Raw genomic sequence first — 17,428 nt, 5'->3', positions numbered from 1 at the left:
TAGCGCCTTTAACATAGTGAAACGTTCCAAGTGCTTCACAGATTATGAGACAAAAAATTGACACCGAGCAACATAAGGAGAAATTAGGGCAGGTGACTAAAAGCTTGGTCAAAGAGGTAGGTTTTAAGGAGCAACGTGATTGAGGAAAGAGTGATAGAGAGGTGGAGAGGTTTAGGCAGGGAGTTCCAGAGCTTAGGGCCACCAATGGTTGAGCGATTATAATCAGGGATGGTCAAGAGGGCAGAATTAGAGGAGCGCAGACATCTCGGGGGGGTTGTGGGTGCTGGAAGAGATTACAGAGAAAGGGAGGGGCGAGGCCATGGAGGGATTTGAAAACAAGGATGAGAATTTTAAAATCGAGGCGTTGCTTAACCGGGAGCCAATGTAGGTCAGCGAGTACAGGGTTTTGTTAACTAACTCTGTCCATTAATGATTTGCTACTCAACTACTAGGCAACTCTGATTATACTTATGCATTCCTATTCAGTATCTATGCACCAATTTTAACCCTAAATTGTGATTTATAACCAATAAAGTGTTGGTCTGACTTGTTCCTTGATTATTTGACATGAACTCACTCAGCAGCTTATTGGTACCTAATCAATGGTTAGTAAATTAAATTCATTTTGATCCAAACTGGATAGTTTAAGAAAATTCCATGTCTCTTTATTCTACACTCCTCAACCACTAGAAACAATCTGTTTCCATTTACTTTGTCCCATCCCTTGATAAATTTAAACGCCTTCATCTGGGTTGAAAATGTGTCACTTTCACTGTTGCTGTGAGATAAGAGACTTTCATTCCATGAGCCAGAGCTGGATTTAACCTCAGGTCAGAGGTGAAACAAAAATGTGCAAACTCGTCTGCACCACCCAGGTGCCCCGACCAGCCAATCTTAACCAGGGCCCAGATGATGACAAGCCCCATTAATGATTGAATTCTGGTGTCAACTTACCTACAAGGTGCCAGCTTACTTCACCAAGGTCCATTAGCACTGGAAGGCTCGATAAAACCTCCACCCCTCCCTGGAGGTGGGGAATCATCTCTCCGGGAATTTTCCCTTTGGAAAAAGAACAGAAAAGTCATTTTAAGCCAATATGTAATGGCTGAGAATGTTCTACCATTGACAGAAGTGCTGAGGAAACCTTATTTCTGCCACATTTCCAGTGACATTTCATCAGAAGAGCAGGAGCAACTCTCATGAAATTTCAGGCCAGTATGTTGTGTCAAAACATGTAGAGGAATGTTGCACTTTAGTATAAGTACACTCATGCAGTAACACAGTGAATTACTATATTATATGTATACAGAGGTGTTATACCCAGTAGGGCTTTCTTCTGCCCTACACAAGTGTCAGTTCTTAGCGGCAAGGCCTCACAACCTATAAACTGAAATGAGTTGATTGTCTTCGAATTTTCACAATGAACCCATGAGTAATACAAGTCAACCAAAATCTTTGCAAAAGAGACTAATCTGACAAACAAGCTGACGAAGGGTCATCGACCAAAAACGTAAACTCTGTTTCTCTCTCCGCAGATGCTGCTTGACCTGCTGAGTATTTCCAGCATTTTGTATTTTTATTTCAGATTCCAGCATCCGCAGTATTTTGCTTTTGTAAACAAGTTTATTCATTGGCAGTGTCATTCACAGAAAGAAGCAGCAACAGCAAGTTGCTGAAGTCGAGTTAAATAACACAATAGCTTTGAACCAGTCAAGGAAAAGTTCAACAGATAAACCAGTCAGTTGAGTTCCTCATGCTATTCTAAGATTTTCTTTGCAGATTTTTCAAGCAAACTTGGAAGGAAGAGTGTCTGCCTAATTCCTGAGAGTTATCGTCCTTAGAGTTACAATAGCTTGCTACCCATTGCATCATGTCTTGCCTCAACATCGGTTGCAATTGGATCAATACTCTAACTCTCTAACTACATTACATTGGCTGTAAAGCACTTTTGGATGTCCTGAGGTCATGAACGGCTTTGTATAAATGCAAGTCTTTCTTTCTTTGTAATTAACTGGTATATCAAAAAGTTTTTGCTTCCTATATCCCTAAAACTTTTTGATGAACAGTCTCACCTTTCAAAGACACAGTTAGCTCCTCAAAAACAGGAACATAGGAACAGGAGGAGGCCATTCAACCCCTCAAACCTGTTCCATCAGCTGATTTGTATCTTAACTCCATTTACCCTCCTTTGCTCCATATTCCTTGATACCCTTATGCAACAAAAATCTATCGATCTCAGTCTTGAAAATTCCAATTGACCCAGCATCCACAGCATTTTGGAGGAGTGAATTCCATATTTTCACTACCCTTTCTGTGAAAAAGTGCCATCATTCTTACATCATTCCTGAATGGCCTAGATTATGCCCCCTTGGCGCTAGACCTGGGATCAGCTGCCGTTACAGCTGTCAACAGCATTTTAGCGCCATCTTGGCACAAACCACTCCCATTTTTCCCCCTCTTTCTCTTAACACTTATGCTGTTTTTTTCATAATCCCTTTTTTGCAACTCTCTATTTTCTTTCTTTCTCTTTGTTGCTGTTTATAGTTATCCCAGTCTGCTGCGTTTCCATTTCACCTTGCATTGTGTAAGACTTTTCTTTTAGTTTGATACTGTCTCTTACCTCATTTGTTGAGCATGGTTGCTTAACTGCACAAGTGTAGTCTTTGACTTTTAGGAATATGTGGAAATATCAGAAAGAATTCACGATTAATAAGAATTTACCTCATGCTTGAGTTTAAACTGAAAACAGTAGGCACTGACCTCGGGGCGAAGGAGATAAGGATAAAAGCTGCAGAATATAAAGCCAAATTCAAAGGAGTCATCATGTGTAAGAGACAGTGTGTAAATAATGGATGTCAGTTAACAGGGTCCCTACAAACGCTAGTGAACAAACAAAAGTTCAGTTGCAGGAATAACAGATGTGATTAAATGGGAGGGGAGGTTTACCTTAGCAGAAATATGCTGTAGGAACAGCAGGGCTGGGAAGGGATGAAAAAATCCTAACTGATCAAGATATGGGGCACACACCCGTAATGAAGACACCGACAGTGGTAACTCATGGAGGCAAGACAAGGTTACGGTAACAGAAGGATGTATATGTACAAAGTTGAAATGTCAGCAGAATCTGTCAAAACCAACACGTGTTTAACTGAGAGAAGAAAGGGTATAACTAGGCACAAGATTTGGAGGAAGTTAGCGAGAACTTAGGAGTAACACTCGCCAGCAGGAACCTGGGGTAGAATCCCTAAGCTGAAGGCAGATGGAGATTGATCACCTCGGACCGAATCGGGTAATATCTACATAGGTTGTGAGTCCTATATTCTGTAGTAACTAATGAGCAGTGTTTGTTAAAGCAGTTATTAAAGATAAGTTGGCTTGTGAATCTAATGTCATAGTCTTTCGTTCAGGTTAAACTTACTGTGGGAACCCTAAAATGAAATTGCGAACCTATTTGTTCGATCTTTCAAACATCTAGTGAATTCGGTGCAACAGGATATGTACTGGTTTTGTATTATACCAGTTATCTCTTTATATACTTCCCACTGCTTGGCTGTAGGTTTACCCATTAACAGTTCAGACAGTTTACTGTGATCAATGCATTGCTTATCCCTACAAAAAATTTGCCTACTTAAATTTAAAGGGGTCAAAATTGATCAAAGGCAAGTTCCGCCCATTTATTGTCAAAAAGACCGCTAAGATCCTGATGGTACTTTGGCGGAACTTTGGTCAAAAAATGAAAGGAAAAAAATGCCCGCCGTCAAAAATGGGCATTACATGCCGATTCTGGGCAGTAGAGGACGGTAGGTGGGATTCTGGGCGGCAAATGGAATCCTGGAGAAAGTTGCACTCAGGCTGGAGTCGGGTCTGGGGGGAGGCAGGGAAACGCACAAAAAAAAATGTTCAAGAAATAAAAGAAATCATAAAACCTTCAGAGGACCCTTTAACACAAAATCGCTGCAAAAGTAAAATATAATCTCACTTATCTTTTCTTGTAGGTCTTCATACCTACCCTCCAGGGATGACCTGCTTCCACACAGCGGTCTTTTCTCCTGCAGGAGCGGAGGACCACCTGGATAAATCTCGGGCGGGAGGACTTTTTTCAGCATTGCACGCTGGCGGACACTCCCCAGCGGTCCTTCCAAACCGCCAGCGTGAGGGCCTCACCAATCTCCCACGGAGAGGAGAGTGCCGAAAAAACGGGGAAACCGCCGAGAAAACTCGGTGGCAGGACCATTAATTTCGGCCCCAAAATCCTTGTTTAAGCCTCTCTCTTCTCCCACTCAAACTTAATGTCAGATTCAGTCATATTATGGTCACTATTTTCAAGATGTTCCCTTACTGTCAGATTGTTAATTGCAGCTGGTTCATTACTGCTCACTAAATCCAGATGGCCTGTTCCTTTGTAATTTCTAAAACATATTGGGATGAAAATTACAGACTCGCTGGGTCCCTACGATGTACAAAGAGGCCTCGCTAATGCGGGTTCTCTTTTGACAGATCCAACGCACCCCGCAGGAAGGACATCCGCGGGGCAGAGATTCTCTTGTCCAGTGAATGTCCTTCAAACTCTTACGCCTGGTAAAAGCAGGCAAAAAGCTGACTTTTACCAGTGTAAGAGTTTAAAAAAATAGAAAAATTAAATTTAATCCCTCATTTTTACATTAAAAATCCTGTCCATTAAGTTTATTTTTAACCCTATTAAAACATATTAAAAAGAAATTTAAAAACATTTTCTAAAACATTTAATTACATTTAATTTCAATTAATTTTAAATATATGAGGTGTTTTTTTATTTATTGAGTTGAATTTCTTGTTTTAAGAGGGTATTCTCATTGATAGTAATGGGAACTCGCACAAACGGAGCTCCTATTATTATCAATGAGAATACTAAATAGCGATAGTCCAGGCCCACGTGACTCCAGCATGTACATAAGTACCTGGAGGACATCTCTCCGTACGCTGTGCAGCAAATCTAGGCCTTCGACCGGAATCCTACGTTCCTCCGGGACCACCAGGTATTTTGTTTTGGGTCGGAGGCATTCGTCTGAAGGAAGCCTCCGACCGCAATTTACCTCCAATGTTTTAGAAAACTTTCCCAAATACATTCAAGAAATTCTTGCTTTTACCACTACTGCTACATTCATTGCGTTTACTACTTGAGCTGTTCTGCTTCTCCCAGACTGCATGAAAATTAAAATCTTCCATTATAACCACATTGTTCTTGCTACATGCTTCCCTGATCTCCATATTTGTACACCCCCCGCCCCCCCCCCCCCCACTACTATCAGGTTTGCAGACATCTCCCACCAGAGTCCTGTATCCTTTGCTGTTCCTTAACTCTACCCATAGTGTTTCCACTGCCCGATCACCCTTACTGAAATACTTTTTCTACTGCTGTAATTGTGTCTTTTATCAATGTCGCTACTCCTCCTCTTTCCTAATTTCTCTGTCCTTTCTAGATCCTATAGCTTGGAATATTTAGCTCCCAATTATACCCAGTTTATAGCCAGGTCTCTCAATGGCCACTACATCATATCCTTTTTAGCTGAATTTGTGCTTCTAACTTACTTAAAGCTGAATTTGTGTGTCTAACAGATACACACAGAGGCATGCCAATGGTATCCTGTGGTGCTGACGAGGACTGCCTATGTCAGTGCTATGCTGATTAGATTATGACTTTGCTTAATAGCCTGGTGGTGCACAATAATTATTTCTTGCATCTGTGCATGTTTGGTGATGGTTTCCCCAGACACATACATTTATTAGTAATCAACAATATTGTGGGGAATACAACCAGGGATGATGAGTAACAGCCAAACTGGGGAGAAGTACACAAAGGTGCAGCTCTGGCTCAGGATGGTCGATTTATTTTCTTTGCACAGACAGGATGAGTTTTAAATGAGTCCACCCATCACAATTCATCCTCATTTGCCAATACGTGATCTGATTTTCATGTACACTTGTAAGCAGTGTTACTTTCAGGGGGCTGCGTAAGTATCCATGATGCTATGAGAATGAAAGTTATCTTGTGCGGTCACTTGCGACACATGAATGGCTTGAGATATACATATCAACTTAGCCCAAAGACCCTTTTAGTGTCAGTGGTGAGGTTATCCAAGGGGTCCCACCTAGTACCATATAGCTGCAACTTATGTGCATTGTGTTACAGGTCTTGAGAAAAATAAAATGTCGTTGTGATCTGGATGGTGCAGTGGGTTAGCACACTGCCCCATTAACTCCATTTCAAGTCCGCCCAGAACAATGGGATGAGGTTCTGCGATTCAAGATGGAGGTTCCTGTCCATTGGAATATTTTCATCTGTATTTTGCCCATAAATATGACCAAACACACCTAAGTCAGGCACAGCTCTGTTTGGTTCAGATTAAAGCTCTCTCCATACTGTTCAAAAGTGGACCTTTACCCAACCTCAGGACAGCAACCCTACCGCATCAGAACGATATTCCTCATCCTCGTGGCACCTCTCACTGAGTGAGAATCATCGATTAGTGCCACCTTTTGTAAATTTATGGACAGTCTAGTGGTGTAGAGTCACAATTACTTGGAAGGGACTTGGCTGGAGACTGGTCCAAGGTCATTTTGGGTAGGTCCCTGGCGACTGGCAGAGAGAGGACACTACCATTGCTGCAAACTACAGGGCTAGCAATGCAGCTGCACCCCTGCAACTAAGTGGGCTAGGCCCACACATGAGGAATGGCCACGTGGGTCAGGTACCTGAGATTATGGGCCCGAAATTCAGTACCGCTGAAAAGCTGGTGCTCCCCCCACCTTTTTGTGGCCATTAGCGCCAACATTTTTTTGTGGCTGGGCCACCCCAAATTCAGCTCCAAAATTGAACAACTGGCTTCCAGCGCTGATGAACCCTTCCAAAGTGCTTTTTTCCAGAGGTGTGGATGTCTTAATTTGAGTGTTATCACCACTGAGAAACTCAGCATGCAGGTAAGGGTTTCTAATGAGCCAGCTGCTCCGTGGTCTGAGGGGGGAAGGAGGTTGGAAGGATGGCTGGTGTAAGAGGTGCAAGGAGAGCCAACAGGTTCACTGATATGGAGCTGGAGACGCTGATGGACGGTGTGGAGGACAGAAGAAGAATACTGCTTCCTAATGTGGGGAGACCTGGCAGACCACCAGTACATAATGCATGGAGGGAGATTGCAGGAGAGGTATCAGGCACCTCCATATGTGTGAGGATGCATTCTCACAGGAGGGTGCTGACCAGTCTGCACCCGGCCCTTCCAGGGTGGTGATGGGTTGATGCCTCCTAGCTCTGAGATGACGGGGATCCTTCTCCTCCTCCTGCACCTCCTCCTCAGGTGATACTGCTGGCTCGACCTCCAGCGGCTGTCTGCTCATGATGGCCAGGTTGTGCACCACGACAATGATGGAGATCCATTGAGGAGAGTATTGCAAGTTACCACCAAGGCACCAGAACTTCTGATTAAGGATACCTATGCACTGCTTGATGATGCACCTGGTGGCACAATGAGCGTCATTGTAAGCATGCTCTGGCGCTGCCCTGGGATTCCGCAGAGGAGCGAGCAGCCAAGTGGACGGCAATCCTGATTCGAGCTGGTGATTATGGCAGGCACACTGGTCTGGTGCAATCATGGCTGCTGCCTCCCTTGCCTGCTGCCTCTCTGCACCCGACGCCTTCTCCTGCGTGCCACCCTGCTTCTGAGCAGGTGTACCAGGTGTCGCCCTCCCAACACTTCTCCCATCCTCAGGGTGAACCATGCCAAGCAGTTCTCTGCAGCCCACAGGACTCCACTAAAGAGTCAGATCTGAAAGTTGTACAAAAGTATGTGCAAACCTCTGAGCAGCAGCTTGAATGGAGCCAAAACAATTAATAAAACTATATGAAAAGATAAATACAGTGGATGATGTAATCTCACGTAAAAACACTAATAATTAATAAAACTATATGAAAAGATAAATACAGTGGATACTGGAATCTGAAATAAAAACACTAAAATTAATAAAACTATTTCCCTACCAAAGGGCCCTGATCGCGGCAACACTCCAGTGGCGCCCCGTTCGAGCACCGACTTGAATACCTTGCGGGGGCACTGCTGGGAAAAGTATTACCTTTTTGCAGCTGAAAATCCGTGTCCTTGCTGCTTTCCTGCGGCCTGCACGCTGCAGAGCTCACCACTGAAAACATAACCTTTGCAGCGGCTTCACCGCGCCGTTTCCAGCGGAAGTGCACACCGCTCAAATTCTCCCCGGGGAGGGAAAATCATCCAACTGCAGCGGCCCATTGATTTTTTCGATCGGCCACCCAAACCCTGTGGTAGCCATTCCTTGGGGGCCGGTGAACTTTGGGCGCTATATGTCTTCCATGGAACAGTACCACAGCAAGGAGAGGACCCATTATACAGTGTCCTGAACTGACTGTCAATTGGCCCGTTAAGTTTCCTTTACTATCTGAGTCATTAATTAAGTGTCACGGAGCAGTGGGGGAATCTTTTACCAACTGGATTGAAGCATTTACACTACAGTAATATGAGCCAACGAAGGCGGTTTAGGACGTGTAATTATTCAGGAAAATACGGTACTTTATCAGCCTTTCAGAGGTGCCACATATGAAAAAATAAAACATGACAGACCATGAATCTTTCCCATTTTCAGCAGTAAAGCATTTCACACTTCAGTGCATCCGACATCATCTCCATGGCAACGGGTATAATTTACACCAAGCAATTACCCGATGAATCTCCAGCATAGTTGCTGCAAAGCAGCAGAAGGCAGTTAATCCCTGCCAGCTCTCCAAGAGCCAGTTAAAAGCTCCAAAACCGTGTGTAATGATATTTATATTTGCTGTAATTTCAAAAATAAATGATATGTTGTTTTTTTTCCCCCTCTCGTTCCTTTCCTGAAGGCTCTGCCTATCACTGTACTATTGGTGTAGACTGCCCTCAGAGTATCTAGCCCAAGTGACCATTCTGTATCTGCTCACTGAGACAGCGAGGGTCAACCAAATGTGATCCACTCCACATTCCCATCTCCACTTGCTTTCTTCGTCGCTGGGTCAAAATCCTTGAACTCAGGTTGGCTTTCCTTTTCCTTTTCAGAATGGCAGGCAGTGACTAGTGGGGTGTCGCAGGGCTCAGTGCTGGGACTCCAGCTCTTTACAATATACATTAATGATTTAGATGAAGGAATTGAGTGTAATATCTCCAAGTTTGCAGGTGACACTAAACTGGGTGGCAGTGTGAGCTGTGAGGAGGACGCTAAGAGGCTACAGGGTGACTTGGACAGGTTAGGTGAGTGGGCAAATGCATGGCAGATCCAGTATAATGTGGATAAATGTGAGGTTATCCATTTTGGGGGCAAAAACACTAAGGCAGAATATTATCTGAATGGCGGCAGATTAGGAAAAGGGGAGGTGCAACGAGACCTGGGTGTCATGGTTCATCAGTCATTGAAAGTTGGCATGCAGGTACAGCAGGCGGTGAAGGTGGAAAATGGTATGTTGGCCTTCATAGCTAGGGGATTTGAGTTTAGGAGCAGGGAGGTCTTACTACAGTTGTACAGGGCCTTAGTGAGGCCTCACCTGGAATATTGTGTTCAGTTTTGGTCTCCTAATCTGAGGAAGGACGTTCTTGCTATTGAGGGAGTGCAGCAAAGGTTCACCAAACTGATTCCAGGGATGGCTGGATTGACAAATGAGGAGAGACTGGATCAACTGGGCCTTTATTCACTGGAGTTTAGAAGGATGAGAGGGGATCTCATAGAAATGTATAATATTCTGACGGGACTGGACAGGTTAGATGCGGGAAGAATGTTCCTGATGTTGGGGAAGTCCAGAACCAGGGGACATAGTCTTAGGATAAGAGGTAGGCCATTTAGGACTGAGATGAGAAGAAACTTCTTCAGTCAGAGAGTTGTTAACCTGTGGAATTCCCTGCCGCAGAGAGTCGTTGATGCCAGTTCATTAGATATATTCAAGAGGGAGTTAGATATGGCCCTTACGGCTAAAGGGATCAAGGGGTATGGAGAGAAAGCAGGAAAGAGGTATAGAGGAAATGATCAGCCATGATCTTATTGAATGGTGGTGCAGGCTCAAAGGGCCAAATGGCCTACTCCTGCACCTATTTTCTATGTTTCTAAAAAATATTTTTACATCTGTATTCATTCTTTTGGTGCTGATCTTAGTTACTGATTCACCGACCAGTGGAAGCAGGTTTCTCTATTTACTTTAGCAAAAAAAATCATAATTATTAACATCTCCATCAGTTCTTCCCTTGTAACAGGCTGTGAATGGGACCAATCACCAGTCACCGGCTGTGAATGGGACCAATCACCAGTCACCGGCTGTGAATGGGACCAATCACCAGTCACCGGTTTGAGCAGAGGAAGGTAAGGATGAAAATCGGGGATAAATAAAGACTTGGCAGAGAACATTTTCAGGGTTGAAAAGTTAAAGAAGTACTGTTGCCATGGTAATGATCTTTTTGACATTTACATTATTCTAAAAAAGTAATCTTCAGTGTGTGATTGTAAATGTAATTTTTAAACTGTCAAAATTTTGATTCTCTATTCTTTAAATGAATCTGGTTCTTCATGTCTCACCTCAGAGGGTGGCCCTGACCCTTGCTGCTTTGACTAGTTCGACAGTTAATGGAAGGTTCTGGCTAAGGCTAGTTGTGCACTGTCTGGCGAAGCATGCCGATCCCCTCCGCACATTGCGGAGTTCCGAACGCAACCTGTGCCATGTGGACGGAGGAGGATGAAGAGCACCTCACCGAGGGAGCAGCACTGCTGGTTGCTGAATGGGATTGGCAGACACCTCAGAGGTGGTGGTGATGTCTGAACGCTCAGCCAATAAAATGGCTATTTTTATTTCAGTCTCTGGAACTTTCTATGAAATGATATAACATTGTCCAACAAGACTTTTGGAGTCTAACTTCTACAGTATGCTTATTACTGACTTGGACTCAAACTCTGTGCAGCTGCTGAGGGACTTTGACGATGCTATATTTGACTTTTAAAGGGTCACCTTACTGTGTGGTAGGGTAGGATGGGGTGGAGGTTGTCCTCCCTTTCCGGTCTCCCAAGCATACGTCTTTGAGACACATGTAGAAAGTCACAGAAATTACAACACAGAAATAGGCCATTCGGCCCAATTAGTCTGTGACTGTATTGACCTTCCATGTGAGCAAGTTGTTCGAATCACGTTTAGCCACCCTGTTCCCATATCCCTTCAACCCCTTTTCCTCCACCCACCTAACTAATCTCATCTTCAATGTTGACATTGTTTCTGCCTCAACCACGACCCGGAAAGTGAATTCTCAGCCTCCCAACTCTCGGTATGAAGACGTTTCTCCGGCCCTCTTGTATAATCTTGTATCGATGGCCGTGCGTTCTTCAATTCTCGACGATTGGAAACAACAACAACCTGTATTTATGTAGCACCTTGACTGCAGTAAAATGTCCCAAGGCGCTTCACAGGAGTATTATAAGACAAAACAAATAAAGTTGACTCCGAGCCAGATAAGAAGGAATTATGGCACGTGACCAAAAGCTTGGTCAAAGAGATAGGTTTTAAGGAGCGTCTTAAAGAAGGAAAGAGAGGTAGAGAGGTGGAGAGGTTTAGGCAGGGAGTTCCAGAGCTTAGGGCCTAGGCAACAGAAGACACGGCCACCAATGGTTGAGTGATTATAATCAGGGATGCTCAGGAGGGCAGAATTAGAGGAGCGCAGACATCTCGGGGGGGCGGGGGGGGGGTTGTGAGGCTGAAGGAGATTACAGAGATAGTCTTCTTCTGTCTACCCAGCCCCATCCTTTCATAACTTTAAATATGTTATATCGCCACATAGTCTGTGAAGAAGTCCCAACTTTTCAAGTCTTTCTTGATATTTGTATTTCCACACACCTCGGAGAAGCATCCCAGTGCAATGCCGGACACCGCATCAAGCTCCTGCGCTGGGCTGGGGTCGGATTCTGCTTCAGATCCTATTCTGCACAGGAGTCAACAGAAGATCCATAGGCCACCAGTAATCAGGGTCACCACTGCAAAGTGAAATGGAACATCCTTTTCCAGACCACTTACTCTGCTAACAGCTGTTTCCTTCATCGATGGACATCAGACTGCAGACCATGTGACACCAGCCCTGCGGGTAACCCCTGCCTCCTGCGAGGCCCTTGAGGGTGGTCAGCACCTCACGCCAGACAGCCTGTGAACGCATCCCGACGGAGAACAGGATCCACTTTCAGAATCTAACCTCGGTGAGGTAAACAATGAGCAGAAATTTTCTCCAATTAAATACTGGGAAGACCGGAGCCATTGTTTTCAGTCCCCGCTACAAACACCGTTCCCTAGCCACTGACTCCATCCCTCTTCCCAATTTCTGTCTGAGGCTGAACCACACTGTTCGCAACCTTGGTGTCATATTTGACCCTGAAATGAGCTTTCGACCAGATATCCGCAGCATAACCCAGACCGCCTATTTCCACCTCAGTAACACCACCCATGCCTCAGCTCATCCAATACTGAAGCCCTCATCCCTGCCTTTGTTACCTCTAGACTTGACTATTCCAACGTACTACCAGCTGGCCTCCCACATTCTACCCTACATAAACTAGAGATGATCAAAAACTCAGCTGCCTGTGTCCTAACTCGCGCCAAGTCCCACCCACCCATCGCCCCTGTGGTCATCCTTATTTTCAAAATCCCTCCATGGCCTCGCCCCTCCCTCCATGGCCTCGCCCCTCCCTACCTCAGTAATCTCCTCCAGCCCCACATCCGCCCCCTGCCCCTCCACCCCCTTCAAAACGCTTCTTACAACATAACTCTATGACCAAGATGTTGCACCTGCGTTAATTTCAAATTTGTTATCCCATAATACTCCTGTGAAATGCCTTGGGACGTTTCACGACGTTAAAGGCGCTATATAAATACAAGTTGTTGTTATGACAAAGGGACCCTTCTAACACACTCACACAGAGTAAATACTTCACTCCAGCTGTATTAGGGCAGTGTAGCCCCTTACAACAACAATTTGCATTTATACAGCACCTTTAATGTAGTAAAAGATCCCAAGGCTCTTCACTGGAGCATTAATCAGACAAAAATTGACACCGAGCCAAAGAAGGAGACCTTAGGACAGATGAGGTAGGTTTTAAGGAGTGTCTGAAAGGAGGAGATAGGTGCTGGAGAGGCAGAGAGGCTTAAGTACTCATAGACACTGTCTAATGGGCTCTCTAATACCACATGCAGAGCCAGAACAAAGATGCACTGGCTGAATTTAGAGTGCCTGTAAATTACACACAAGATCAGACACTGCGGTTGCACTTGACAATGACAGGAACGACAAAATATCTGGTGTCAGGCCGCCATTAGAGGTACTTATTAAAAATTCACAAGGGCTTCACACAATGGCTGTAATTGAGTGTGAAGAAAATAAAGTGTCTATGTAATGGCTCCTGAAATGGAAATACTGATCTCTTTTGGTGTGTGGCGAGCGATTTAACATTATCCTATCCATTCTCTTCAGTGTAGTATGCTCCTGCTGCAGAGAGTTCTTAGCTCTGCCCCAGTGATACCTGCTACACTAGGCAGCCACATGTTACCCTGTCCAGGGGTATTTTCCCAGCACCAATCACCCCAGGGACACAGGGCAGAAGTTACCCTGTCCAGGATAGACAGCCAACATCACACGGAGACAGAAAGAAAGAAAGACTTGCATTTTTATAGCACCTTTCACAACTCAGGATGTTCCAAAGAGCTTTACAGTCAATGGATTACTTTTGAAGTGGAGTCACTGTTGTAATTTAGGAAACACGGCAGCTTATTTGTGCAGAGCAAGCTCCCACAAACAATAATGTGGTAATGACCAGATAATCTGTTTTTAGGCATTGGTTGAGGGATAAATATTGGCCAGGACACTGGTAAGAACTCCCCAGCTCTTCTGCGAAATAATGCCATGGGATCTTTTACGTCCACCTGAGAGGGTCTACTCTGAAGACAGCATCTCTGACAGTGCAGCACTCCCTCGGTACCTTGAGGAGTCGAAAACAGATGTCGATGGGTTAATATGTTGCGAAAGGAATTGTGCTCCCATCTGCTAAATTCCCATAAATGTCTTCATCAATAGATTTTATGTTGCTCCAGAGAGACATTGCAGCAATTTGCACATACAACCCGTATAGTATGTCAACAATTCTGAAAGCTGAGGGGAAACCATTCTCCTTCACTGCTGTGTGCTTTTACAGGTTTGAATCCCAGCTGAGAGCATTGTGTAGGCATCTGTGCTATGTAATTTGGATGTTAAACACCATGTTACCTCTAATTAGACAACATCAAATAGGGACGTCAGTGTTTTAGCAAACCGGTATCCATCTCCAAACCGGCTCTTTGGTCAGTGCACACAGGAAATATTCTGCTAATTGCGTGTGACCATCGGATTATTGACTTGTCTTTACAAGATTAGGTTTGCTGCCTATTGCCTAGGTATGGGTGAAACCCAGACCGACATTTGCATTGAATAAACAAAGAGCCAAGAAAAACCCAGCAGAAGCTAGAATCTGAAACAGGAACAGAAAAATGCTGGAAACACTCAGCAGGTCAGGGAGCATCTGTGAAACAACAGATCACTGGTCTAACTCATTGCATCACCCCAAGATCTCCATCAGGCATTTGGGAGTTTCTGCTGGCGTCTGGAAACTATCCAACCCCCAGGAGATGAGAAAGGACGATGGACACCGTCAGGGGGAGTGTTATTCACCTTTTGGCAGTGCTGGTTTTAAGAGGACACACCATCACCCAGGGTTATAGTGAGGAGATGGGACTCCTGCTTTTTTCTGAAAATGACCCAAGTCCTTGAGATGAATGGTCTACCAGAGCTCGTTACTCATCAGTGACAGTGGCCTTCATCCCCTGACTGGGCATGCCCTTGGTCTCAGACATGGTCTCAGAGATGAGATATGCAGTCTCTAGAGAATACAACTACTACACCAGAAAAGACATGCCGATCCAGGCCGACTTGAACAACTTATCACCAACCCGTCTCAAATCTGGAAAGCCACTTTGGACCATCGCCAAAGCCCTTCAGTGATCTTCCCTCAGCTTTGATGACCGATGACGAAATGCTTGGAAGAACTGTGACATACGGAATGGATTCCTTATAGAGGACCCCACAGTCCAACCTGAAGGATCAAACTTTCCTCCCAAACAGTGGACAACCATCAACTGCCTCAGAGCTGGTCATGGTCGATGCTGCCACCTTCTCCATAGGTGGAAGATTAAAGCATCCCCATCATGCGACCGTGGAGCTCCTAATCAGACCCTGGAGCACTGCCCTGAGAGGAAATTTGCAGACAGCCTACAAGATATCCATGCTGTTACACCGGAAGCTTTGGCCTGGATATCCTATTTGGATATTGACATTTGATTTTGCTTTGCTACTAGCATACGAAAGAAGAAGTGATGATGATCTAACCCTTGCATTACCCACTCAATTGCTGGTTATAGATGGGGTTTTGTGACCTTTCTGGGTATGATAGAGGCATCAAACATTGGCCCAATATTCCATTCGGGTTTGGTGCGAGTCCCAACCAGCTGCAGATTAGTGACAGGTGATTACGAACAAGTGGTTTGATTAGCTGCGAGAAATGTTAGCATTCAATTACAGTCCATAACCTTTGTGATGAAAGAAGTCTCATGCTGTGTTTTACACTGCTGTACTCACAGTTGATGTCTGGTTCCAATAAATATTTCAATGGTTTATGTGGAAATATGGGACCTATATCTGACAAAAACAATCAGCTTGATGTCCCCAGTCCTGACTTCAAACGCACTGGAATGCTCATTTTAACCGTATCACTTTAATCACTGGATCACATTTGTCAGTGGTGTAGTCTGCTGACAAACTCCCGGCGGTAAATTACAGGCAGAGGGACTGCAGCCCCGATAAATGTTTTGCTCGGTTTCTGTTGGTTCCTGTCAACATACTGAAGACCAATGCAGTATATCTTCTTCATCCTCACCCACCTCGAAGGCTGTTCCCATGCACAGCCATGACACGCAGTCCCAGGGAAATACTCAGCGCAGCTCATTGCCTCAACTTAATTTCATTTTCAAAAATGCATAAAATGGAACCAAATGTTACATCTGCCAAAGTTCATCAATCTATCTATATCTGTACATGTTTCCCTTAGCCTCCACTCTGTCTACTGATTATCTATCTCTACTTATCTGCCCAGTTTTCTGCTGGTCTCTCTATCCCCTCTAATACCTGTATTTTTCTGTATTCTCTCTGACTGATTATCAATCTGTCTGACCAGCTACCTTCTACCTACCCGTCACTCTTCCTGCCGGTCTCTCTATCACCCTATCTCCCACTTGAGCACAGTGGCTGCAAAACTAAAGTAAATCAAAAAGAGTCCTTAGTGTCACTATTTTCCCACCTCCCTCCCTGTCTTACAGCTCTTGAATCTATGCAGCATCCCTGGAACGCGAGAGCCTCTTGCACTCCTATTGATTGTTTGTGAATTATAGTCATGAGGAGAGACTCGAAACAGGGGCCTATTTTCACTGGAGCGGAGAAGGCTGAGAGGAGATTTAATAGCGTTTTTAAAAATTAAATGAATGAAGTGTTTGTTAGAGTGAAAAGTAAAAGACTAATTCCTCTGGTTGAAAAGTCAGTGACAAGGAGGGTAGCAATGTAAAATGACCGTTGCGAGTAAAGAGGAAGGTTGGAAGAAATGTGTTTACACAGAGCATGGAATGCTTCGTCACAGGGACTGTTTGAGGCAGAGACAATTGTATTTTTTAAGGAAAAATTGGGTAAGTGTTTGAAACAGAGAAAGATACAAGGCTATGCGGTGAGTGAAGGACAGTGGGATTAATTTTGGGTTGTTCCAGCAAAAAAGCCGGCACGGGTATGATGGGCTGAATGGCCTCATTTGGTGTTGTAAACATCTATGGTCTATGGCTGTTGTGTGTAACTGTCTAGAGGTGTGAGAAAAGTAGCACCAATTGCCTTATTTTCCCTCTCTGTTGGGAAGTGTGTGACCTCAGCTCTGTTGTGCCTCAAGTAAGCATGGTTTGGCCAAATGCAAATATGATTCTGTATCCTAGTGGCGTACTGAGACCTTCTTCCCATCACTAATCTTCTGGCCCGAGGAAGGATTGAATACTCCGCACAGCTTCTCAATGCATGTAATCAGTAAAATCCTGCCACTGATTGTAGCAACCCTCGTAACAATAAGTATAACAGTTAGTTAAATGTGCAGAGCCCAATAACAGCTTCTAGTTCACAGCTAACATACTGGAGTATTCTTACATTTGCTCACTGTACTGTTCAAATGTGAAGAGATTTAAATGCCTGAATTAACTGGTTTACATTTTAATTAATGAGAGATGACACATTCATTTTGTTTTTAGGACAAGCTAGACAGGCCACTCAATTAG

At 44.4% G+C, this 17,428-nt stretch overlaps 1 protein-coding gene across 2 annotated transcripts in view; it reads right to left on the bottom strand.

Moving 5' to 3' along the window:
• Positions 1-17,428, bottom strand: part of trim44 (tripartite motif containing 44) — a 101,209-nt gene that overhangs the window by 7,038 nt on the left and 76,743 nt on the right. For both annotated transcript variants that reach the window (XM_070898550.1, XM_070898551.1), the window contains one exon: positions 955-1,059. In XM_070898550.1, the coding sequence (XP_070754651.1) occupies positions 955-1,059 (105 nt within the window). The remainder of the gene's footprint in view (positions 1-954; positions 1,060-17,428) is intronic.

The sequence above is a fragment of the Pristiophorus japonicus genome, chromosome 14 (genome assembly GCF_044704955.1).
Source record: "Pristiophorus japonicus isolate sPriJap1 chromosome 14, sPriJap1.hap1, whole genome shotgun sequence".
NCBI lineage: Eukaryota > Metazoa > Chordata > Chondrichthyes > Pristiophoridae > Pristiophorus > Pristiophorus japonicus.
Note: the sequence above shows the minus strand (reverse complement) of the source record. Positions and strands in the feature narration are given on the sequence as shown.